Source organism: Terrapene carolina, unplaced genomic scaffold (genome assembly GCF_002925995.2).
Source record: "Terrapene carolina triunguis isolate 2854851 unplaced genomic scaffold, T_m_triunguis-2.0 Scaffold84, whole genome shotgun sequence".
Classification (NCBI taxonomy): domain Eukaryota; kingdom Metazoa; phylum Chordata; order Testudines; family Emydidae; genus Terrapene; species Terrapene triunguis.
The window spans coordinates 15374146-15398718 of NW_020664435.1; the positions used below are offsets into that span (position 1 = coordinate 15374146).

The 24573-nt window shown below is 42.7% G+C and overlaps 2 protein-coding genes across 11 annotated transcripts in view; one reads left to right on the plus strand and one right to left on the minus strand.

Annotated features, from left to right (window-relative positions):
• CBX3 (chromobox 3) lies at positions 1–15293 on the minus strand. 7 transcript variants are annotated; one of them, XM_024223072.2, is made up of 7 exons: positions 14209–14296; positions 12484–12534; positions 9997–10068; positions 8450–8592; positions 5520–5685; positions 1906–2000; positions 1–663 (listed from the first exon to the last, which is right to left on the minus strand). In XM_024223072.2, exons 2-7 carry the CDS (start codon positions 12505–12507, stop codon positions 537–539), a joined length of 627 nt encoding a protein of 208 aa, XP_024078840.1. In that variant the 5' UTR covers positions 12508–12534; positions 14209–14296; the 3' UTR covers positions 1–536. The 7 variants fall into 7 exon arrangements, with proteins under 7 accessions (XP_024078840.1, XP_024078848.1, XP_024078883.1 ...); XM_024223080.2 differs by lacking the exon at positions 14209–14296 and adding an exon at positions 13966–14202; XM_024223115.3 differs by lacking the exons at positions 9997–10068; positions 14209–14296 and adding an exon at positions 15172–15293.
• Positions 14381–24573, plus strand: part of HNRNPA2B1 (heterogeneous nuclear ribonucleoprotein A2/B1) — a 17171-nt gene continuing 6978 nt past the window's right edge. For 2 of the 4 annotated variants that reach the window (XM_024223046.3, XM_024223063.3), the window contains exons 1-4: positions 16031–16255; positions 21836–21946; positions 23131–23277; positions 24294–24504. In XM_024223046.3, the coding sequence (XP_024078814.1) occupies positions 16181–16255; positions 21836–21946; positions 23131–23277; positions 24294–24504 (544 nt within the window). In that variant the 5' untranslated portion in view covers positions 16031–16180. Of the gene's footprint in view, positions 14550–16029; positions 16256–21835; positions 21947–23130; positions 23278–24293; positions 24505–24573 lie in introns of those variants that run through there. The other 2 variants (XM_024223055.2, XR_002909650.3) reach the window with 2 other exon arrangements.

The window sequence follows — 24573 nt, forward strand, 5'->3', positions numbered from 1 at the left end:
TAAAGGAAGAATATAAAACTATTTTATTGACCACTGTTCACCAGTATTTACAATAAAGTAAACAATATACAGTATGATAACATTCAAATTACTACAAAGTTAGTTTTTACCTGGCCTCTTTGGGACTACATTACCTCAAATACTAAAAAGAATGGTTCTACATGTTATGGGGCTAGGTTGGGGTAAAGAAGATACATGCACATCAATAGCATAGAAGACTATAAAACATCTGTGAGTTTGTTTAAACATTTGTTATGATTCAGTAATAACTATGGAGGATCATGAAGGTATATAAAAGCCTTTACCTAATATGGAGGAAATAGTATCAAATGCTGTCCTGTCATTAATGAAGCAAGTTGCAGAAAGCCTTTATTTACTTGCTGTTGATGCAAAACACACTACTTCAAAAAACAAACATATCAAACTCAATTCTCATTAGAATGTAGAGGTTTTCTCACATTGCTAATAAATCAAAGAATAAAATCAAAATCCAGGTTTTCATATTCATATATATATAAAAAAAGCAATGCAAATGATTATTGTGCTTCATCTTCCGGACACGAATGCCAAGTTAGTCGCTCTTCATAAAAAGCGATTACAATCTGAGGACATTTCATGTTAGCTTCTTTGGCCAGCACCAAGTCTGCCTCATCCGAGTCTTTCCTAAGAGGGGAGGGTTTAAAAAACAAACAAGTCTTGAGTTTAAGAGCTATTACTAAACCAGATGGGTTTGAAATTGATATTAGAATATATTTCATGATCAAAGAGCGGAGGTAGGAGTTTAAATTTTAGAAAAATCTATCCTTGTTAATCACCATTAGCAACTTTCCAGAGGTCATCACTTGGAGAAGGTCCTCTTAAAAGGACATCAATTAAAGATCACAATTTCTAGTTAATAGCAGTTTCAATATAGCAGTCCCCAGTTTTCCCTGCCAATTTGTGATTTACAGTCACATTTTTCCTCAATTAAAAAAAATGTTTCTCTTTCCTGTTTGAGAAATCCACACAGACAAAAAGGGAAACCCTGCACAAAGAAAACACTGACTACACAGTAACATAAAGGATAACCTGTCTAGTATTACATATTGCTTCTAATTTCATGTAAAACTTTTCAGACAGGTGTCACAGACAGTTAATTTACAGTGTCACTCTGCGTAAATCTGACAATCACGAACTATTACATCCAATTAGAATACATGCAATAAAAAAAGTTATCAGATTGCAACTTCTGAACCTGTGTCAGAGTGAAAGAAAATGCAAGACAGTTGATACCCCTGTATTTTAAAAAACTTTTACTGATTTCACATGCCTGCTGCACACCTGCATATTAGAAGTAGGCTTGTTGCATATAACAAAGTATAAGCTAGCCACAAAGACAGGAAATAAGAAAGAACAAGTTCTCTCATTTTTGTTGTATTTTTCTCTGGTGTTTCATTTCTTCATTTAATAACGCTACAGAAATTCCAAATTGCAACAACCTGAATTTTTTATACATCCCAAACTTCACATATCCACTACTGGAGGTTTTTAAGAGGATGAGTAACAGAGTCTTCTAAAGTGCAAATCTTTAAGTGTCTCAATATGGCAAACAAGTGAGACTGATATTTTTGGGGCAACTCAGTTGGACTTCATTGGGAGCAAAATTAGACATTTAAATAAAGGGATGGAAGCGACTATTGCACTGTCCACACACCTGCGCTCAAAAGCATGAATTCAGTCTCACTAGTTTGACCAATGAATATTAGAAATGAGATTCCAATCTTACTCTACTTACTATTTGCTCAGGACAGGTATTCCCAAACACAGAAACAAGTAAATTGTCATCTTTCCTGTCTCGCTCCAAAAAGGAAATAGTTTCTCACCAGTTTAAACATTTTGGATCAGAGATGTCTGTACATCACTTACCATTTCATGAGAAACATAAGTTCTCCGCTGCTATCTGTGGCTCCAATTATCCGCTCAGGATCAAGACCTCTTGCAAACCCCCTTGGTTTATCAACCTATTAAAAAGGTTGAAAGTCACATCTAGTTTAACATTAATTTTACATCATTTTAAGGCAAGTTTCAGACAAGTTATAGCTTACATCAAGTCAAGACTTATTTTGTCATTTTACACTTTAGAACAGTGGTTCTTAACCTTTACTGCAGCCTGCACCCCTTTGGTTCTCAAAAATATGTTCTCGCACCCCTTATCAAAACTCGTTGAAGTCCCATATATACTCAATCATAAGCCGGTTCGTTTATAAGCCGACCCCCCTCTCCCCCCCCAATGGATAAGTAAAAATGGAAAATTTTTATGACCCATTCATAAGCCGACCCTTTAACTCAGGGGTCAGCAAACTTTGGCTCCCGGGCCATCAGGATAAGCCGCTGGTGGGCCGAGATGGTTTGTTTACCTCGAGCGTCCGCAGGCGACGGAGGTAAGCCTAAGTAAACAAAGTGCCCCGGCGTGCCAGCTGCTTACCCTGACGGGCTGGGACAGCAACTGGTGGGGAATTTTTTTTGGGGGGGGGGGGGAAGAAGAGGGGGGAGAGAAGCTGGGATCAGGGGACCCCAGGTTAAGAACCACTGCTTTAGAATGAATTAGTTAAATTTAGCAAAAAAGATGAATTTACATCATTAATATACACATTTATTTCAGAAAACTAGATAAGGCAGGAAGCATCTTTCTAGTGGAAGCTTAGTGTAAAGGTCAGGGAACATCATAGCATCCGTTAGTTCACCTGCATGATTGTATCAGTGACATGCAAACTGCAGCCAATTTCCTGAGTTTAGGAGCCGGCAATAGCTCTGAGTTAGAAGTGATTTCTGCAGAGAAATTAAAATCCAAGCCTGCAAACAGTTACTTCCTCTTGAAAAAAAATCACAGTGATGTCAATGGTACCATGCAGGAATAACGAAGAGTAAGCAGTCATTGTTTACAGGACCATACCCTTAAGACTAAACAAAAAAATCCCTCTTATAAGTAAGGCTACAATTTAGTCACAGGTATTTTTAGTAAAAGTCATGGACAGGTCACAGGCAGTAAACAAGAAGTCACCACCCATGACCGATCCATGACTTCACTGCTCCCAGAGCAGCGGCTGGTGCGGTTCGCCTCAGGGCTGCCCCAGCTGCTGGGGCAGCCATAGGGTCAGTCGCACCGGCTGCTGCAGAAGACACGGAGGTCCCAGAAAGTCACAGAATCCGTGACTTCCAAGACCTCCATGAAAGACTTGCAGCCTTATTTATAAGATCTACAATGTAGACGGTTCTACCAACTTAAGTGTCTCATGTCAAATAATTTTGTTTTATAACTAACGGCCACTGTGTACTTTTGTGCATCAGTAATAAAAGGTAAAGAACAGCTCTAGGTAGAGAGCCCAGTTACCTTTTTCTCCCTTTGATGGTCTTAAATGGCAATGGTGGCTTTTCCCCTACCCCTATTTTCAGATGCAGACATGGAAGGATTTTACCCATGAGATAATTACTTTGAAGTTAAGTCATTTAAGGCCTAAACTAATCAACAGCATCCCTTTAAAGTACTGTACATTTAGATGATGTGAGAACAGATCCAGATACAGGAGTTGATTTCTTTGACTTTCAAGAGTTATCAACTTTTACTGTTTTAGTTCATAGGAAAATAGGAATTGCCATACTAGGTCAGATCCAAGGTCCATCTAGTCCAGTATGCTGTCGGACAATGGCCAACACCTGATGCTTCAGAGGAAGGTGTAAAATCCCCACAGTAGGCAGACATGGGATAATATGCCCCCAGAGGTCTCATCCTGATCTCTAATTGCTAAGATTTAAACAAGGGGTTGGACATGGGTATCAGGAATATCCAGATTAATAACAAATTTTGTAAGGGACACTAAAGTTCCAGGACCTAAGTTAATATCTTAAGTATTTGGCCTGAGTGACTTCCTATTGTAATGAATTCCACAGTTTAATTATCCATTGGGTGAAAAGTATTTCCTTTTACTGTTTTTGAATTTCCCACCTTTTAAATTTCATTGAATGTCCCTTTGTCATTGTGTTATGAGACAGGGAAACAGGAGTTCCCAATCTACCTTCTCTATACCATTACCTAATGTGTATATTTTTATCATGTTCCCTTTTAGTTGTCTCCTTTCTACAGTAAATAATCCCAGTCTTTCAATTTCTCTTCACATGAGTTTATCTATGCCTTTGATTGGTCTTACTGCTCTTCTCTGACTCCCCGCCCCCAGTTGTACAATATCCTTTTTGCAATGGGGTGATCAATACTATATACAGTATTCCATATGAGGCTATACACTGATTTATATAAAGGAATTATAATATTTGTATTATTCACCATCCTATCTCCTATGCCAGTGGTTTTCAAACTTTTTTTCTGGCGACGCAGTTGAAGAAAATTGTTGATGCCCACAACCCAATGGAGCTGGGGATGAGGGGTTGGGAGTGTGGGAGGGGCTCATGGCTGGGGCAGAGGGCTGGGGTGTGGGGGTGAGGGCTGCAGGGGTTGGGGTTCAGGAGGGTACTCCAGGTTTGGGGGGGCTCAGGGCTGGGGCAGGGCTCTAGGTAAACGCTCTGGGGTGGGGCTGGGGATGAGGGGTTTGCTGTGTAGGAGGGGGCTCAGGGTTTGAGGGGGGGGCTCAGGGCTGGGGCAGGGGATTGGGGCACAGGCTAACCTCTGTCAACTCCCAGTCAGCGTCACAGCCGGGGTGCAGAGGCAGGCCACGACCCGCAGTTTGAAAACCACTGCCCTATGCATCCTAACTTTTTTTTTTTTTTTTTTAAATAAGTAAATACCACAGCTGAACAAAAAATTTTCAGTGAGCTGTCTACAATGACACCCAGGTCCCTTGCTTGAATGAATAGTTACTTTAGAATCCTGCAAGACATTTAAGTTTTTCCCCTCCAATATATTATTTTGCACTTGTCAACAATGAAATCATTCACCATCATGTTGCCTATTCATTTAGTTTGTTTAGGTCTTTCTGAAATTCTTCAGCCCCCTCTGGTCATGACTAACCTAAACATCTTTTTCATTTGCAAATGTTAGTAGCAACACTCACCCCCCTTTCCAAATCATTAATATATTAAAACATTGGACCTAAGACAAAACCTTGAGGCACCGTAACCCATGATGAAAATTGACCATTTAATCCTATTCTCTGCTTCATTATCTACTAGACCACTAAGAATATTCTCACCCAGGAATACTTAGGTTCTTTAGTGGAACCTTGTCAAAGGCCTTTTGGAAGTCTAAGGAAGAATTGATTGACTATATTTATTCACTACTTTGTCATGTTCAAATATATTAGTGAGACAACTTTCTTTTGCAGAAGCCCTGCTGGTTAGACCCTATCATATCATGAGCTTCCAGGTGTTTTGTTATTCTGTTTTGAAATTATTGTTCTAAACCAATTTTCTAGATATAGATGTATGGCTTGTCTAATTCCCTTGATCACCCCTAGAATTTTTTTAAATATAGGTACAAACATTCAACATAAGAAAAAGCATTTGTATAGCAACAACTTTAACATACTTACAGAATCCCTCTTTTTCTTTGATTTACTGTCATCAGATTCACTATCTGATAAAGATTTTCTTTTCCCACCATCTGTTTTTTCTTTACCAGCTTTCTGGGAGTTCAGAAAGGCTTCGATTAACTCTGGACAATCTAAGTTTTCTTCAGGCTCCCATGTGTTGTCAGCACTGAAACACACATACAGCTAGCTCATGAAAGACTATCAAAAGCCCAGAAACCTAATTTGGCCACGTAACTCACAGTAAGCAAAACATTTCCCCATTACGTAAAACAGGCTTCTTAAACCGGAGGTGAATCTACTTTATTTTCTTAAATTACCTTGCAATCATCAGATATGCACTTAGAGTTATGCTCTGTTCTGTTATTGCTGCAGAACAACTGCTCACAGAAGATACAGTACAGACATCCCTATCCACAACTTTTAAAAAAAAAAAAAAAAGAAAAAAAAACCCTACCCACCCACACTGTAGAAGCTGACCGGCCCTTGAAGATCTACTCCCTTCCTATTTAAAGACCTTCAAATACAGATAGGGAACCATATAAATAAACTGTCTGGGGGCATGAGGAAAAACTAACTAAGTCTGGAAACTATCCAAGTGTGCTTAGTTTTATTTGCTACTTAATGTCAAATCTTTTAACTGTGTACCTACAAAAGGATAAGTGCCTTCTCAGTCCATCATATGCACCAGTACCAAACACTGCATAAACAGGGAATCCCCAAGAAATATAATTGGGTATCTGGAGGCAAGTCCCGTAAACATCCAGACTAAACAAGTTACTGCAACATACATCTGAGCAGAATATGCACTTTAGGAGATAATACATGGGCAACCATAGTGTGACTATTTGGAGCAATATGCAATTATAACATAAATGTGTTACTCCTGAGGGAATTCTGTGCTAAAAAATAAAAATTCTGTCCACATTTTAAAATTTTGCAAATTTGTATTAGTCAATAAATAAATGTGGAGGCTCCAGCATGGCAGTGGGGAGCACAGGCCACTGGCTGCACAGACGTATATAACCCTGCAGCCCCACCCCGGGACAGGGACTCAGCCATGAGGCTGCACTCAACCCTGACACAGCACAAGGGCCAGGCCTGCCCCCAAAACACCCTGGGACCCTGCCCCTCTGCGCCAGGTGCAATAGGTGTGGGCAGGCAGGCTCAGCCCAGCAGAATCCAAGTGTAGAGGGGCTTAGTGTGGGGGGATCCAGATGTGGGGTGAGAGGATTTTGTGAGGGGCAATCTGGGTGCAAGTAGCTCAGCGGGGGACCCAAGTGCAGGGGAAGGGAGGGATCTGGATGCACAGAGGCTCGTTGGGGAGTTCCAGGCAGAGGGGCAATGGGACTCTGCAGGATGGTCCTGAAGGTCGTTGGGGCTCAGCAGGGGCAGTCCGGATGTATGGGGATGGGGCCTGGCAGGTGGGGGCTGGGTGTGAGGTGCTCAGCAGGAATGGTTCAGGTGCAGCTAGTCGGGGCTCAGTGGGATAGGAGTCTGGGGCGCTTTTTGGGGTGGTCCAGGTGCACAGAGGGGTGGGGGTTCAATAGGCCTGCTTAACAGGGGAGCCCTAGCTGCTGCCAAGGGGACACCCCATGCAGGGCTCCCGCTTCCTCCCCCTATTCCCCTACTTCCCCCCCCCATCCCCTCCCCTTCCTCCCACCCCAACCTCCCTTCCCCCCATGGGCACTCACTGTTGTACAGAGAACAGGATGGCTCCCAGCACACAGAAGGGGAGTACGACTAGCACTAGAACCCAGGAGGCAGTGTCCAGGTGCAGTCAGCGGAGCCAAGCGGCACCCTCCTTCACCCAGCCAGTTCTGTGCTAGCAGAAATGGGGGGTGGGGGGAGGAGGCAGTGGCACATTGCCCCCCAAACAGAGGTGGTGGTAGTGGGGGGGTCATGCCTCAGTGAGCTATGCCCATGGACATCCCCAGGCGCCCACCTTGCCCCATCATTTTCTGCAGGGAAGCAAAGAAATCTACAAAGGGACATGAATTCTGTGTGCGTGCAGTGGCGCAGAATTCCCCTAGGAGTAATGTGTGCAAGACTGTGGATGTGTTCTAACAGTAGGTAGGAGATATGTTTAAGGGATTTTTTATTTTTTTTTTGCAGCTGATGAAGTGTAATCTCCCACAATTAACATTCAGCAGAGTGATTCACTAGTCAAGCAAGCCCCAAGTTCCTCTTGAGTGAATTGAGCTTAGCTATCCATATCTTAACTACATGGGGTCAGGGTTTGTCTACAGTGCTTTAGCACCAATTTAGCTATCAATTAAAAAAAAAAAGTTAAATCAGTGCAACATCTAATGTGGATACAGTTATATCAATAAAAGGTGTTTATGTGCACATCTATACTGAGAAACAGTGACAAAGTACAACTATTACTGAGGCCTTATTGAATACTACAGTTACTTCAGATTTTCTTCCACCGTGATCTCAAAAAATCCTTAAGAGGTTAGTCAGAAGAATGAATACATACTTAAAATAGATCTGCTTGTTTTGAAGTGCTATGGGCTACTGAAGTCTGATGAGCAACCAACAGAAGCTCCAGTATACAACATCCCTTTGCCTTTTACAAGTTTAAAATATCAAATCATTCTAAATGAAAGGCTATTCACTCTTAGGCATGGTGTACATTACGAACTTATGTTGGCATAACTATGTGAAAAATCCACACCCCAAGCAATGCAGTTAAACTGACCTAACTCCCAGCGTACACAGTGCAAGGTTTTTCCCCATCAACCTAGCGACCATCTCTCTGTGAGGTGGCGTTTTTCCATCGGCATAGATAGTCTTCACTGAAACAGTGCAGCTGCACCACTGCAGTGTTTGACACATACAAAAGCCTTTACTTCGACAGGCAATACAGTAGAAAGTATATAATGGATTTTAGGGGCTACCAGAAAAAAAATACGTTTGGAATTCCTTACTCTGTAAATCCTTTCCATTTCAAGAAGTATTCAACCTTCCCATTCACTACACGTCTGTCCAGGACTTTCTCCACAACAAATTCTTCAGGCTCTGCTTCTTCAACTTTTTTACCTTTGCCATTCTGTTTCTTTCCCATTTTGTGCTATAAAAGAAGTTAAAAATTATATTTATAATAATATATTTTATATTGCTTTATGTAGCTACTTCAATGGCCAAGCACAACCTTTACTCACTACATAGCAGAGAAATGGCAACTTATTCATACTGGGTCCAGGGCTCAAATTCCTATTAGGTTAGTGCAGGTAATCTGAGTGCCATTTTTTGTAAGTTGTTTAATAAAATACCCAACACCGAGAAAGTCTTTTTTAAAGGCAAAATGTTTTTGCCCATGCAATCAATGCCTCCTTTCCCTTAATTGTCATTCCACTCCTTCCTCTAGTGCCAAAGACTCAAAATTTACAAGAACTTCTAGAGTAAATGTAACTGAACACCCACAAAAAAAGGCAGTGTATTAGGAACAGCATAAAGGCATATACAAAAAACAAAGCATTAAAGGAACTGTGGGGGAGGCGGACAAAACAGAAAGGGGATGATATTCTGGCTACTAAGAGAGCAAACTGAAGGCAATTAATTACTACTTTCCTCCCACTCCCTCCAAAAAAGTAAAAAAGTGTGGAGGGGAGAAGAGCTAAAGTCATATTGCTATACCAAGCTGGATGCCCAACAATAACTGATAACAGCTGCCAGCAGGATGTGTTACTTGTAACATTCCATAGCTGCCATTCTCCCCCATCTTTACCCATACACCAATGTAACTTTCACTCAAACAGATGTTACAGAGGTTCAAAAACCTAAGATAGCTACACTTAAAGAACAGCACTTAATGTATTAAATTTCTCTAATTAAAACTTTACAGAGATGTTGTATTTAAGTGTACATTAGATACATTGTTGTATAACATCCTTTAAATGCTTAAAATAAAATTAATTACATCCACATCATCCTCAAGGCATTCCAAGTTTAATAAGGCACAGTTAAATGCATTAGAAGGACACAAGGTATATTTTAAAATTTCCTTGTTCATAATCCTAAAAGGCTTGAAACAAGTCTAGTACTGTCACATTGAGTGTTTGGAGCTCTATAGGTCTAAGTGGAGAGTTTGGTTGCCATTTTGGATGTGCTCCTTACGGGAAAGCATTCAAAATGGCAGCAGGACTTTGAAACTCCCACAATGTACTGTAGTCCTATGGGAGCATTAAATTAAGTAGTGCTGTCACATTTCCCTTACCAAACTATTTTCCTACTGAACACAGGCTTGCTATTATAACGTTTGTCATGAGTACTATCTGCAATTAACACTGACATTTTGAGAAAGCAAAAGCATTTGTTTTGAAACTCTACATAAGTTTTAGATGAGTTTGGGAAAGGGTGGGTGTTCTGTTTTTTAAAGGGGATATCATCAAGTCTGTCAGGCTCAAAGTTAGTTCTTTCCACTTTCTGTAATTTAAGATTTTCAAGTTTTTTGTACTTCTTTTCAAAAACATACATAATCCTTGAGGATCCTTTTCCTAATTAGTCCTTCCCAAATGCCACCAACTTCAGACTCCTGGTTAGAAACCTACAAATTGAAGGTTCATACAGCAAAATACAAAAAAGGAAATAGGTTTCAAGATTTCTATTCTAAACAGTGAGCGTACACATATAAAGATACCAAATGTGGTGTTTGTTTGGGGGACAGGGTGATTTAAAGTAGCGCAAGCATTTACAGTCTTATTTAAATCTTTATTTGTATGTCCCAGAGATATTTTGAGCAAAGCACCAATGTCTGAACAGTGCTAACTTAATCACAGGTATTTTTTGGCCTCCAGAGAGAGAGAGAGAATTCTAAAAGAGAACAAGGATGTAAAATAAAGACACAGATAAAGGAAATATATGAAGATGTCAAGCTATCCTCTGAAGGCAGCTTTCTTTAAAGGAAAGAAAAAGGAGTGAAGGACAGAAGAGAGAAATAGGTAGAGATGGAAAAATAGCAAAAAGTGAAGAACAAGTGACATAATGCTCATAGCACAATAGTAGCAACACTATAGTTATAGTTGATGAGTAAACATATATTCAAATTAATATAACTTTCTGAAAGATTCTCCTTTGGGCTTTGACTCAGTACCACAGTGAATTATTTTGAGAAAGTGAAAAAAGTAATTCACCCTCTTATTCTCATAATTTAAGTACAAATGCTTTTTAGACCTCTAAGTCAATTAAAAAAACTTAAAGTTTGGCATGTACAAAGCCTTCCATGGAAGAATATGAGCTTTGTTTAAAAAGCTTGCTTGAAAAACCATCATGAACACTTGAAATTTATTGGACATTACTGATTTAAGCGTGCCTCATATGTACACAAGGACAGATGTTCAAACTTTTCTTCTTGCCCCTCACTACATTCTATTATGCATATTTGACTACATGGCCTGAAGAAAAATTGTGCATTCAGCTCAAATTTTGGATGCTCCGTGGATGTATGCTTCTACATGCACTTCACCCAACAGAAACACACAGTATTTGAAATTGTTAATGGGAAGAAGAGTCACTAGACCCATTTGACCCCTTTTTCTGAGTCCCATATCGGAGAACACCATATCCTGGGCATTTTAATGTTGCATGTTCAAATAAAGTGTACTTCGCTTCTCTTTCCCAATTCAAAATTCACATAAAAAGTATGCACACACATATTACCTTCAGTGTATGATCACTCACCTTTTTAATTTTATACAAGTGAAAGATTATTACATTAATGTAGCATTATGGTAGATGGTTCAGATATACAAAAGTCAGAAACATCAAAGTTACAGTTTCAAGAGAAACACTAACTGTCCTCTTCATACATTGGGAGAAGCATGGTTCCTATGGGAACCATTAACTGATTTTCCTGACCTGTGCAGCTAACTTCCTAAAAAAATATTGACTGCATTAATAGGTTCTCTTCCCCTCCTCTGAGCATTTCGGGCCTGATCTTACCCTCACTTATGTTAGAGAGTTGGGGCACTAACTTCTAATGGAAGGTCTGAAGCTTGATAAAGTGTTTGCAATGTTATTGCTTACACTGTTGGAGTCCAGTGAAAAATAATAAGGCAGTTAAGGGACAGGAGGTGATATTAGTATTTAATTTGTCTGGATATGGGATAAATTAGTACTTACTGACTAGTAATAAGTTTAATAGCAAGCTTTTTTTAAGTAAATGTCACAAGAGCACACAATTTCCCCTCCTTCCCCACATTTAGGCTATATAAAAATCTGTTTGCCTATTATTTTCCCAGTAAGTAAACCTAGCACCAGGCTTCTGCACTTCTGTCCTTTACCAACATATACTGCCATTAGTTAAATGAATATTAGAGCAACTACTGTGACATCCATTTGTCCTTAATTTCAGAGTTTTTTGGCTCATAATTTAATATCAAGAAGTTTCACAGTAACTTGATATCTGTCAAAGCCCTGTTACAATGGTCCAGGTGGGGGAGACATTTAATAATCTCCGCTCCTATGAAATCCAAGCGAATTGTTATTTACTAGTAATAGTTCCAACAGCAATATTAATTATGCCCTGTCGCATCCTGTACTGTGCCTGTAGTTGCAATCATTTTTCCCTGAACGGCTAGGGAGAAGTTAAAATGAATATGTTTTTGCCCTTTTTAAATACACAATGAATTACATGGGGTGCTGAAAGGAGGCTAAAAAATTCAAAGTGTTTTCTGTTAAAGGTTATTAAACAATTTTCACTTTAAATCAGAGAGCTGAAATGGAGCACAGGCCTCCATTAAAAAGATACATTTTTTTGTTTTGTTTGTAAGATGGCAGTTTTATTTAAGCCAAAGTTAATGTCCTTTCTATTAGCCTTACTTTCTGGATCTGAGAATTTAGTCAGAATAATGCTGGGGAGGAGAGATGTGGATGTATCTTCTACATGGAGATGCCAAGTTATAATTTTGAAGAAAAATACTTCGGTTAAATCCTTATATATTTTAGGTGCTCATGAACTTACCAATGTAGTTTTATTGGAGGCCATTTTTATTGCAGACTTGCAGAGCTTTTACTAGAAAAATGCATGACAATTAAAAGGAAGTTTACATTACTCAGAGAAAGGCATCCCAATACAATCATGGTCCTTGTTCCAACCCCAATGTGTTCACTGCACATAACATTTCAAGTGTGGATTAAATCCAGAGAAGTAGATTACTAGTTTCCTTGTCAACTCACAAACACACCATTATGCTAGCCATCACTCTTGCTACTGATTGCGTATGAAGAGTTACAAGAATGTCCTTCCACCAGCATAAGGCAGAGATGTTTCAGAGAGATGGGGAGAACCATTAGGATGTATATTTCCTTAAACCCAATGGGAAAAGTGTTCTGATTCTAGCAGTTAACCAAGAGATATTTAAAAGCATTTTCAAGATGCAAAAGTTAGATTTTAATTAGCAACAGCTAAGTATCTGTAGTGTAATACAGTAGTGAGTTACCAGTAACCCTGACACAGCAGGAAATACATATAAACTGCAGATTATGTTAAAGCAACTGTAATGTTGCAAACAAGGATCAGAAGGCAAGAGTTAAGGCTAAAACAGACATTAACTCTGCCAAATTGCACACATTGTATATTGAAGACTAAAATACTTAATTAAGAAATATACATTTCATTAACCTAAATAGATTATATAAACATATGACCTGGATGAAGCAAACTCATCCCCTTCCCCACACAGTTTCTCACACTAATCACCTCTGGGCACAGATTTCACCACCCATCCCTGCAAACTACAAAATGAGCAAGGCAAAGGGAAACCTTTATTAAAGGCCAGAAGAGGCCTTTGACTCAGCAATCCCGCCCAATTCTCATCCCCTGGCAGCCAGAGCGGTGGTATTGTAGCCAAGTCGGAGGGGGGGAGGAGAGGGCGAGGGTTGGGCCCTGCTGCTGGGCACCTCGTCTTGTCTCCATTGAGAGGAGATGAGAGGAGGGAAACAAAGGCCCGTGGTAGAGGGATGAAGGGTAAGGCTGCGCGACAGGCCTGTGGTGGGTGCACATAAAAGGCCTGGGTGTCCTAACGGGACTAGGCGAACACGGAGTAGGGCCAAGCCGCAGCCCAACATAGAGGAGGAAGCCCTGCGTCCCCTTCCCCTTGTGGGGGGTGGGAACAGCTGCGGCCACACGACAGCCAGCCCCGGCAAGTCATGTGCGTTGCCCAAAGCCGCCCTCCACCATTTCACACAGCCGCTCTGAAGAGAGAGCGACGTCCCCTTTCCCAGCGCCACGTTGCCCCCTCGCTAAGCACGACCATTGCGCTCCAAGACTAAGCCAGGCGGACCGCGGAAAAAAACCCACCCCCCGTGCGGGTGGCTTCGCTTTGTCCAGTGAACGGTACGCGCCCGCTGAGCCTCCGCATCTCCGCAGGCTGTCCCCCAGCCCCAGTGTCTAACCACTCTCCTCCCATTGCACCACGCTGAGGCCCAGGAACCTTCCGCCTACCTCGGGGGAGAGGCACCCACTAGAGATCCCGGGGCTCAGCTCCCTTTTCTCCCGCCCAACGCCGCCACCTCCCTTCAGCTGGGGTGGCTGCTAAAGGCGGGCAGCGGTGGCGGCGTTGGGGGGCGGGGGGGCAGGACCTCTGCAGTTACACCAAACACGAGCCCAGCTGCAAGGGATTTGGGGCGCTGCCCAATTCACGGCGAGGTTAAATTGGAAGCGAGAGAAAGAGAGAAGGATACAGACTTCAATGGTGCCCGGCGGCTCGGGTTTCCCGTCTCCTCCTTGCTCCCTGCGCGCACTGAGCAGCAGCGACATCTGAGGGGGGTGGGGGCAGAGACTGGGGCGGCTACTGCGGGGTGTGAGCGCTGAGCTGCGCGCTGGCTGGCGGCGGGGCACAGCGCACAACGCCGCCTACACGCTAGCTGCAGCCTCCTGCCACTGCTGCTGCCGTGTCGCCAGTGCGGGAGCGAGAGGGGGGCCAGCCAGGGCTTCTCTCCGAGAGGGCAGCTTGAAACACGGGGACGCGGCCTCAGCGAGCGCCTGGGCGAAGCAAGATGCCTCGCGGAGACAGAGAGAGCGACTGGGTGAGTCCCGGGGCCCATGAGCGCGCGCTATGGCCGCCTGGCGAATGGCCACTGTCAGCCTCTGCCTGGGCGCGGCTCCGAGCCGGGACGGGCCCAGCGCCCGAGCGCAGAGCCGGCGGGGGAGAGTCCCCGCGTCGGCCGAGGGGCTGTTAGCGGAGGGTTGGGGGCTCGCAGCTCGGTTAGGGGGGGACGTGGGGGCTGGTCGGGGCGAGGCGGCTCCCGCGCGGGGGGGGTGTGAGGAGGTGGTCTGGGGGGGTAGTAGAGGAGCTCAGGGCGCTTCACTCCTTTGCCCGGAGGGGGAGGATGGGGCCACGCGGCCTCTTTCCCGAGGGCGGGCGGCGGGAGACCGCGGCCATTTCCCCACTGAGCTCGGCGAGGGGGAGGGGAGCCGCCGAAGCGCCATTTCCCCGCCGAGCCGGAGGCAGCACTCACCCTTTGTTGCGGGGGCCGCTGTGCGCGGAGCTGGCTACCGGGGGGTCTGCCCTTCTCGCTCGATCTTGGGCCCGGCTGGCGGCGTCTCGGTGCTGGCGCCAAAATTTGGTCACTTATCACTTCCTCCCAGGCGGCCCGAGGCAAAGGGACCAGCCCGCCAACAAAGGAGAACTCGGGGGCGCGCACTCACCGCGCTCCGGGTTTGCCCCACTGGTCCCTGCCTGCACCACAGGTGGGGAAAAGGGGGCCTTTGGCTAATTATATCTCTTTTGCTGCGAGGATCAGTCTCTGGGCAGCTTCGGCAATTTCCGGAAAACCCCCCGAAGCGGGAGCAGCCTCCGAGCCGAGCAGCTTCGGCTGTGCTCGGACACGACAGGCTTTCCGGCTTTTTTGCCGGAAATTGCCGAAGAGGCCATTTTAGGTGATGATTCCTGTTTCGGCTCTTTCCGGAAACTGTCGAAGTGGATCGAATCACAGTCCGTGCTAGTTCGTTTTTTTCCGGGCAGTGCCGAAGTGGAGTAGGTCCACGACGACGCCTGTTTCGGCTCTTTCCGGAGAGAGCCATTGCTAATGGAGTTGCTGAATTTTTACTATGCTATTGAAACACAAAGAAGCGTTCCGCAGAACTGCGGGCCGTCTCGGGGAGTGCTTAATTCCACTCGAGATCAAAACAGCCGAATACAGTTATGAGTGGGAAGGGGAGCGAGGGACAGACCACTGCGTGGCGATGCATTTAAAAATACGTAACAGTTAAGGCAGCCATTACTAGAAAGGTTGAGTCCTATTCTCAAACAGGGTTACGTAGACCACGAGGTGTATGGTACGCAAATAGTGCAAATTTGGCTTGTACAGCTGCGAAAGGTGCGTTTTGGTTTGCAGTAGTTAGTACATTTACGTAATGAAAGACTTATTCGTAAAACTGTACGCTTTTAGCGCAGGTCTAGTAGTTGGAACTTTCCCGTTAGTTGATGCGCATGGTGGCGCAGTGGGCGAGACTTGGTGGTTTTCCGTAGCAGAGACGTTAGAGGGGAGGAAGGTTCTGGAAGCGCCGGCGGCCGTTGGGCTGGTGCGCAGCACAGGGAGGCGGGGGTACACGCTGCGGCAACAGCGCAAGCGGAGGCGAGTCCTAGAACCGCCTGACAGACCGTTTAACCGAGCTCCCGTTGCGCTAGCGAGCCGCGTGCGCCCTAGGGGTGACCATGGAGGGCAGTAAGCGAACCGGTTCTCTCTCTGGCCCTGCGAAACGCCGGGATCAGGCCGGGGAGGCACAGATGGTAATGGCGGTAACGAGGGGGAGGGGTAAAATGGCAGCGGGAGGGGTGTGTGAATGGTCCCGGGCCTGGGAGGGGAGGCAAGGCGGCCGGGCCCTGCGGCAGGGAACCTCCGCCATGAAACGACTGAGAGGAGTGGCGGGTAGGGAGAAGCGGGTGTGCTGAGAGGAGCAGCATCTCTCCGTGGCGGGAGGGGTTGGGGTGTCTGGAGCAGGTGGGTTGGCTGAGAAGGGTGGTAGTTAGTTCTGTTCCGGCCCGAGGGAGAGGGGCTGGGGTAGCCGGGGCCCTCTTCCCGGGGGCGGGAGGCTGGTGGAGCGGCCGTAGCCGACCCTTAGCGGCCGGCCAGAGAAGATTTTCTCCTCCTCTGCGGCATCGCTGTCCCCAGAGCGGGCGCGGGCTCCAAAGCAGCAACCATTTTCCTGCTCTGGCCCCTCGCGGCTGCCCCAGTCTCCCGGCACCGCCACATGGCGGGCGCGGCGCGGCCGCCGCTTTGCGCTTGATGCTCTCAGGCCTCTGCGGCGCCAGTCCTGCTGCCGCGTTGGGTGGGGACGCTGAGGAGGACTCGTGGAGTCAATAGGACTAGCTCCTTTTGAGTAGAGGCTGCGCGGTGTTGGGGAACCGGGGAATCTGCACCACCCCCCCCCCCAATCCCTTAGGGGCCTCATCCTTCGGGGCCCCTTTTTTTTGGCGGGCACGCAGTTCTCGGATGCTGATCTGAAGCTCCCGCTCGCCTATCTCTGGGCCGGCCGCCATTTTTGTTGATTATGGTCTTAACCTGCTCGAGTTTGCAACAGTTTAGAGCCATTCGTTCCCTGCCTCTGTAGGTGGTGGTCTATAAAACACATTCCTTGTGATTGGACGCTGTCTTCTCAAAAAGAGGTTCCACATTTCCCCACCCTTTGGAGATTCGCTCATGTCTTGGGACATAATATCTCCTAGAATGGGCAGACTCCTAGTTACTCATCAAAATCTTACCTGTCGTTCGAGTGCGGGGAAGATGCATTATGGAAAGCTCTAAAGACAGCTTATACTCTATTCTTTTATTATAATTTTGTACAAAAATAAGAGTTTTCACCAAGATTATAATAGAACGTAGGAAAACCATCAGATGGTTTGTGTCATGTGTATTTTATACCAATTAATGTTAACTTTGGAATTAATTGATGGTATTTCATTTTACCTGAAGGGTTTCTTTTAAGTTGCCATATGAGACACTTAGGCCTTGCTTTTCACTACAAACGTTAGATCAGTGTAGCTATGCTGACAGAGCTTCCTAGTGGAAAGTGTGTTTCTGTCAGCAGAGTAATCTTTGTGCCCTTCCCCCTTCACTCCCTAAAAGTCTCAAAACTCAGAGTCTATGTGCCATCCAAGGCAGAGCATGGCATGGGGTCACGTACTTGAGCAAGTCAGTACTGTACTTTGGGACATGCTATTTTTGATGTACCACATGGTAATTAAAAGTTGAGACTCCAATGGCAAACTTCAGAATATTATTTCTGTAGCTAATCCTTAACTGAAGTGTGCGGTCACAGTATGAAAACTTTAGCACTGAAACTTACTTTATTTTAGGTCACAGCATGATGCTTCCTCCTCCCCCCCCCTCCCCCCCCAACAGTTCTTTGCATATAATGTTCTCAAACTTTCTTAGTGCAAACATCAATTTAACAGGGGGACTAGGCTGTTTACTGGGCTACCCCTTTTTCCTTCCTGGTCATGCTGGCTGCCTCGAGTCTCAGTAGCATATTGCTTGTGTTGTGAAAATATTACAAAATTATATATATTTTTAGCTGTCTTGCAAGAAACTAGTTACCAAGTGTTCTGCAGATCACCAGAAGTTTCATATCATAGAGTCTAGGTAGACCAGGTGGGGGGAGGTACTATCTTATTAGACCAACTTCTGTTGTCTTGTCTCTCTAATATCCTAGGACCAAAATGGCTACAACAATGCTGCTTATTATAGTAATAATTATTTACAGGGCTTGAAATACTTTCTGAAGATCATCTGTTGCCAGTATATGTAATTTAAAAATACCTGCTTTGGTACTCTGCTTGCATGCCAAATGATAGCCATTTGATCTAAGTTTCATTAGCAGTCCATTTCTGCCAAACACTGACTCTGCTTTCCCCCACTCCAGTTAAGAGTTTGAGGTGAGAGTGTGCTTTGTGAAAAATAAAATGTTTATGCAAATATCTCATAACATCATGCAGTGGCCAAATATTCCCATTGACTAATGGTAGATTCAGGTCCTTTATCTTCCCATTCCTTCTCTTTCAGTTGTTAGCAACTTGAAGAATATTGTGTTTTTTAAAAAAAAAAAAATCGGGATTTTTGGGGTCTGTATAGGGGTTAGTACTGACTCAGCTTTTGATAAGACTCTGTGTGCCTGCTGCTTTCTTCAGGCTTTGCAGATTGTTTTGCAGCAGTGCAGTAAAGTAACTAGAATGATAAAATTGAACAGTAAAACTTTTTACATCATTGTTGCAAACCTACCTACTGACTGAAGAGCCTGAGAGGCGCAGCAGGATATGCAGCTATATCAAAAGCAGATTCGGTATTCTTTCTCCAATAATTTCTTTCAGCTATTGGGGCACACTATGGAAGTCTTTAGGCAAGATCAAGAAGCATATATTGGTCAATGAGAAAATTCAACTGGAAAATAAATTGAAGGGGATACTGCTTTTAAAACTATTTAAAAAAAAAAAAAATCTTGTGTAATGCCTTAAGTATTTTTTCAAATGCTCAATGTTAGTTTTTGATTACCTGTTAGACTACCTTTTCTTTCTCTCAACATGAATAGTGAAACAGATTAGCCAGCTACACTTTTGTTAATAGTCTGGTTCTGGTCAGTATTATTAGATTCTTGTACCCTAGTCCAATGTTCCAGTGTTGGCGGTATAAAATATGCAGGAATTTTTTTGAAGTTATTTCCATTAAAATAAACCAAAAATTGAAGTGTGTGTGTGTGTGTGTGTGTGTAAAACCTCAGTTTTTACAAATTCTGTATTGGAGCAAATTTGACCAAGCCAATACTTTAAAAAAAAAAGAGAGAGAGAGAGAGCGAGAGAGACATGTTTTTGAAGACTTGAAAAGTAACCCACTAAAATTTATCGGTATTCCCAAAATTTATCATTAGTAAATGTCTCTTCATCCCAAACACGATGATTCTAAAGGAAAAAGGAGCTAGCCTTTCAAAATTACTTACCCAAGTGAGTGGGTAAGCAGAATTTTGCGAGGGAATAATTAAGTATCCAATATCGGGGCAAACAGATGCAACAAGGCATTCATTCCATCTTTTTGATGGTGTAAACTGCTCTGGAAACTTTTACTGACCTTGAAATTTCTAATTGTGCTAATAGTTGCTTCCTTTCCAAGGTAGTGATTCTTCTCCAGTTTCATAATAAACTCTTCAGCTGTTAATTGAGCTCTTCATAACTTTGGTTATTGTGTATTTATGTATTATGGTAGCATCTTAACACCTCAGTCAGGATCATGGTACCATCATGCTAGACATAGTGCATACAGTGAAAATTGTACCTGATTCAATAAACTTCAGCTGTTGGCCATTTTAAGATAAATTGCTTTTATTCCTCCTCTTTATATATTGCTGCTTCAGTATCCTAAAATGTTTAATATACTATATACCAGGGATGGCCAAACTTACGGACCCTCCAAGCCACATACTATAATTTTCAGAAGTTTGAGAGCCAGGCGCACCTACCTGAACCCCACTCCTACTGAAGCCCTGAGCCTCAGCATGTGTTTCCTGGCGCACCTGCCTGAACCCCACTCCTACTGAAGCCTTGAGCCTCAGCATGTGTTTCCTGCAGGGCTGAAGCCCTAGTCTGGTAGGTGGGAGATGGGTGGGGCTCAGAGAGCTACCCTTAGTGCAAAAGAGCCTGCATGAAGCTTGCAACCCTTGGTTTGGCCACTCCTGGTACATATCTTAGTTTTCTGATGGCCTTAATCACCTGACTAGCAAAAGGTAAATTTGCCTTTCTAAAAGCTAGATCTTTATTTTACCTGCTTTTCAATAGTTTAGTTTTTTTAAAAGTATATTGTATGACCGCTTACTGCTGCTTAGAACTGCAAAACATAAAATCTGTTTGCCTTCACATAATTTCCCTAGAAAACAGCCCCCATATCTTACTCGAAAATAGCCGCACTTCAGATAAAATGAGGAAAGAAATGGTAAGCTGCTTCCCAGTTGGGGCCTGATCCTACTCGTATTGAAGTCAATGGCAAAACTCCCATAGCTCCTTAATATGCACCTCATGAGAGCTTTAATTCTCCACATGTGAATGAATTGATGAAATATTTATTTAATAGCTTAAGGTTTTTGGTGTATGAGCCTATACGTTTTTATTTTATTAAAAAAGAATCACCCCCACTCCCCTTTTTTGTGTGCCTCATCTAGAAGCTTGTTTCTCCTTTTCTGGTTTGTATTGGTGAACATCAATTTGAGCACAAACACTTTATTTTATATTTAAAAATGAAATAGCCTGCATTTTGGAATGAACAACATAAATTGGTATCTTCTGATCTGATCTAGTAGAGTAACTCCTCACTTAAAGTCATCCAGGTTACGTTGCTGATCAATTAGGGAACATGCTCCTTTAAAGTTGTGCAGTGCTCCCTTCTAACGTCCTTTGGCAGCCGCCTGCTTTGTCCACTGCTTGGGGAAGAGCAGCCTGTTGCAACTAGCTGGTGGGGGCTTGGAACCAGGGTGGACCGGCAGTCCCCCTATCAGCTCCCCTAAGTTCCATGTGCAGCAGCTGCCCAGCAGGCTATCAATTGCCGCCAGTTCAGCTGTCCCTCCCCCCATTGCCATGTGCTGCTCCTGTCCTCCGCCTTGGAGCTTCTCCCCAAGACTCCTGCTTGCTATGCAGGGGGGAGGGGAAGAGAGGGGCTAATGTCAGTGTGTCCCCCTGCTGCACCCCGCTTACCCCATCTTCATAGAGCAGGGAGGACACACGACAGGGCTCAGGAGGGAGAGAGCTTGCTGGCAGCAGCTGTGGTCTCAGCAAGCTAATCTAATTCATAAGACATTGTACTTAAGAGTAGGGTCAGCGTACAAAGGCGACACACACAGACACACACCCTGGAACCTAACCCCCTCATTTACATTAATTCTTATGGGGAAATTGGATTCGCTTAACATTGTTTCACTTAAAGTTGCGTTTTTCAAGAACATAACTATGTTAAGTGAGGAGTTACTGTAAAGAGAACACAGCTCATCAATTATAATCTATGGGTTTTTTAAAGAAGATGCTATTGCAGGAAGGAAAACTTGATGGTGTTTCAGAGGGCACTTCTCCAGTTCTAAGTACTTAAAACCTAATTTTCATTTTTAATATATTTCTGAGGCGAAGGAAGGTAATTTTAAAAAAACTGTGAAATTGTCAAGCGCTACCTTTATAATATATGGGTCTGTATTGAATGGCAATAATACAACTTCAAATAATCACAATCTTTTGTTGAAAATGAGTATTCATTGACATTTGTGAACATGTCTAATGTCAGACTGTTTTCTCAGTACTATGGGAGAATTGCAAATGACATTAATACTATATTCTCTAAATTAGAGAGAAAAGGAGCAGTTTCGCAAACTGTTCATTGGTGGCTTGAGCTTTGAAACAACAGAAGAAAGTTTGAGAAACTACTATGAGCAATGGGGGAAACTTACAGACTGTGTGGTAAGTTGCATGTGCTAATGTATGCTGATAATGTGGACTTTACAACTTTGTAAAAATTGCTTGCCATTTTCTGAAGTATAAGAAGGCAAATGGAAGCATCTAGTTGATTCCTGTATGTGAAATCTTTAAAAAGCTTTATGTATAAATTGCAGTTGAAGTCAACAATTTCATGAACAATATGCATGATGGAGGGTAAAGACAAGTTTTCACTTCTGTAATGCAGAATTATACAATGCAAATACTTAATTTAATCAGTATGGGTAATTGGGTTCAAACACCTGCTTTTGCGTAGAAAGCAAAGAAAATCTAAATTAAAGATATGAAGACTTATGCTCACGGTCCATTACTTTTGGTTTTTATTTTGTTTTAAATTTCCCAGAAATCTGGTGGTGATCATTACAAAAATAAGTTTTTTTGCACCAATTTTTACTCCCTAACTTCAGTTTTTTGGGTTAACTTTGCAGGATAGGAGGACAAGAGGGGAAAAAAAGGGAACAAATAGAGACACATACGAGTATTTAAAGTAAAAGCAGGTTTAGTTTCCATTTGGAGCAGGTTGCCGGAGCCGGAAGGTTCTGGCTTTTTTTTTTTTTTTTTTTTAGGATTTTAAAAAACTTGAAAACACACGCGCGCATGTGTTAATCTTCCACTATGTTGCCGTACTTTAACAGACAGCTTCACATTTACACGTAGGCCTGGTGTACATGTAAAAATTAGACGACTTAACTATATCGCTTAGGGTATGTGAAATTTTGCGCCCTGTGAAACATTGACCTAACCTCCACTGTAGATGAAGGTAGGTCAATGGAAGAATTCTTTCATCAGCCTAGCTACCCCTTTTCGGAGAGATGTATTAACAGCATAGATGGGAAAAACCCTTTGGTTGATGTAGGAAGTATCTGCACTAAGGCACTGCTATAGTGGCATAGCTATAGCACCATAGCTGTGCCCCTGTAGAGTAGACCTACCCTTAGACTAACTTATTAGTAACACATCTCCCTAATGTAATGTATTGCATTTTCTTAACGTAATCAGTATTTTCATGTACTTGAGTGGTCCAAAATTTAGGTGAAAATCGATTAAAAAACAAATAATAGAAAATTAAGGACCTTACTTATACTTAGCTGTAGCGGTAGTATGAAAACTTAATAGTGGAATAATAAAACTTCCTGACTTCTTTGCAGGTGATGAGGGATCCTGCAAGCAAACGATCGAGAGGATTTGGTTTTGTAACATTCTCCTCCATGGCCGAAGTTGATGCAGCCATGGCTGCAAGACCTCACTCAATTGATGGAAGGGTAGTTGAGCCAAAACGAGCAGTAGCCAGAGAGGTGAGCAAAGTACTGAAAAGCAAAGAGGCTTTTTACGTTATGAAGATTGTCTCTGATTTGGTGAGAAACTAGCTTATTCTTGCCGATAGACATTTCAGTGCTTACTTTTTCTTATAATGAAGAGGCTCTGGTTATGGGCACATGCCTTTTTCCTTTTCCTTTCTTCTTTATCTTACCATTTTTAAATGCTTTACAGCAGTACACATGCAGAGGTTGACTTCTGCCAGTTTGAATTTAGGACTTGATTGACAGAAGGCATTTCAGCTTTTTAGGTTGAGTGACTACGCCATTGGTTGGGCCTTAAATATCAAAAGTCCCTACCTTTTAATCCCTACTGTTTTAGGTTGGATATCCTAGTCAAAGAAGAAGCATTTGGGGAGCTGTTCTTTTTGGGACTAGAGATCAAGGATGAGATTTTGGCACCATTGAAGACAATGGGAGTTTTGCTAGTGACTTCAGTGGGGCCAGGATTTCACCTAAAGTTATCTGTTATTTAAAAGATAGGCAGACAAATTAAATGAAGTTGTCTGGAATTTGAATACAATTGGTTAAAATGAAAAGGACCTAGTCAGTTTATAGATCACAGTTCTGCCTGAAAATTTGTTACTTACTATTCTTGCAAGTAAATGTGAGATTTCTCCTAATATTTCAGTTTTATAAAAAAAAAAAAAAATTATATATATATATATATTTTAACTTTGTACTTTTGATTACACTTAATGTATAATCATTTTCATTCTTTCTGCAGCATAGTCTGTTCCCCTCTTGCTTGTTTAGAGCTTTTCACATAGCAACCAGAGGTAGTTGCTTTAAAAAAATAGCAAAATGATTGTAAAATTAAAAAAATGGCACAGGCATTCCAGATAATATGGTTTACCTGAAAACACTGTAAATTCACTTCTTAAAATTGATTAGATTTTAAGTTAACTGTCTTTAAGATCATGATAGAGTCCATATGCAAAACTCTCTCTTCCACTACCTTAGTAGTTCTGAAAAAAAATTTTAATTCTTTCAAGGAATCTGGAAAACCAGGTGCTCATGTTACTGTGAAAAAGCTGTTTGTTGGTGGAATTAAGGAAGATACTGAGGAACACCACCTTCGAGACTACTTTGAGGAATATGGGAAAATTGACACTATTGAAATAATTACAGATAGACAATCTGGTAAAAAGAGAGGTTTTGGCTTTGTTACGTTTGATGACCATGATCCTGTGGATAAAATTGTATGTAAGTAAACTTCATTCCACAATTTCATCTTACAATATTGCTACTTAAGGACCTGATATAGATAACACT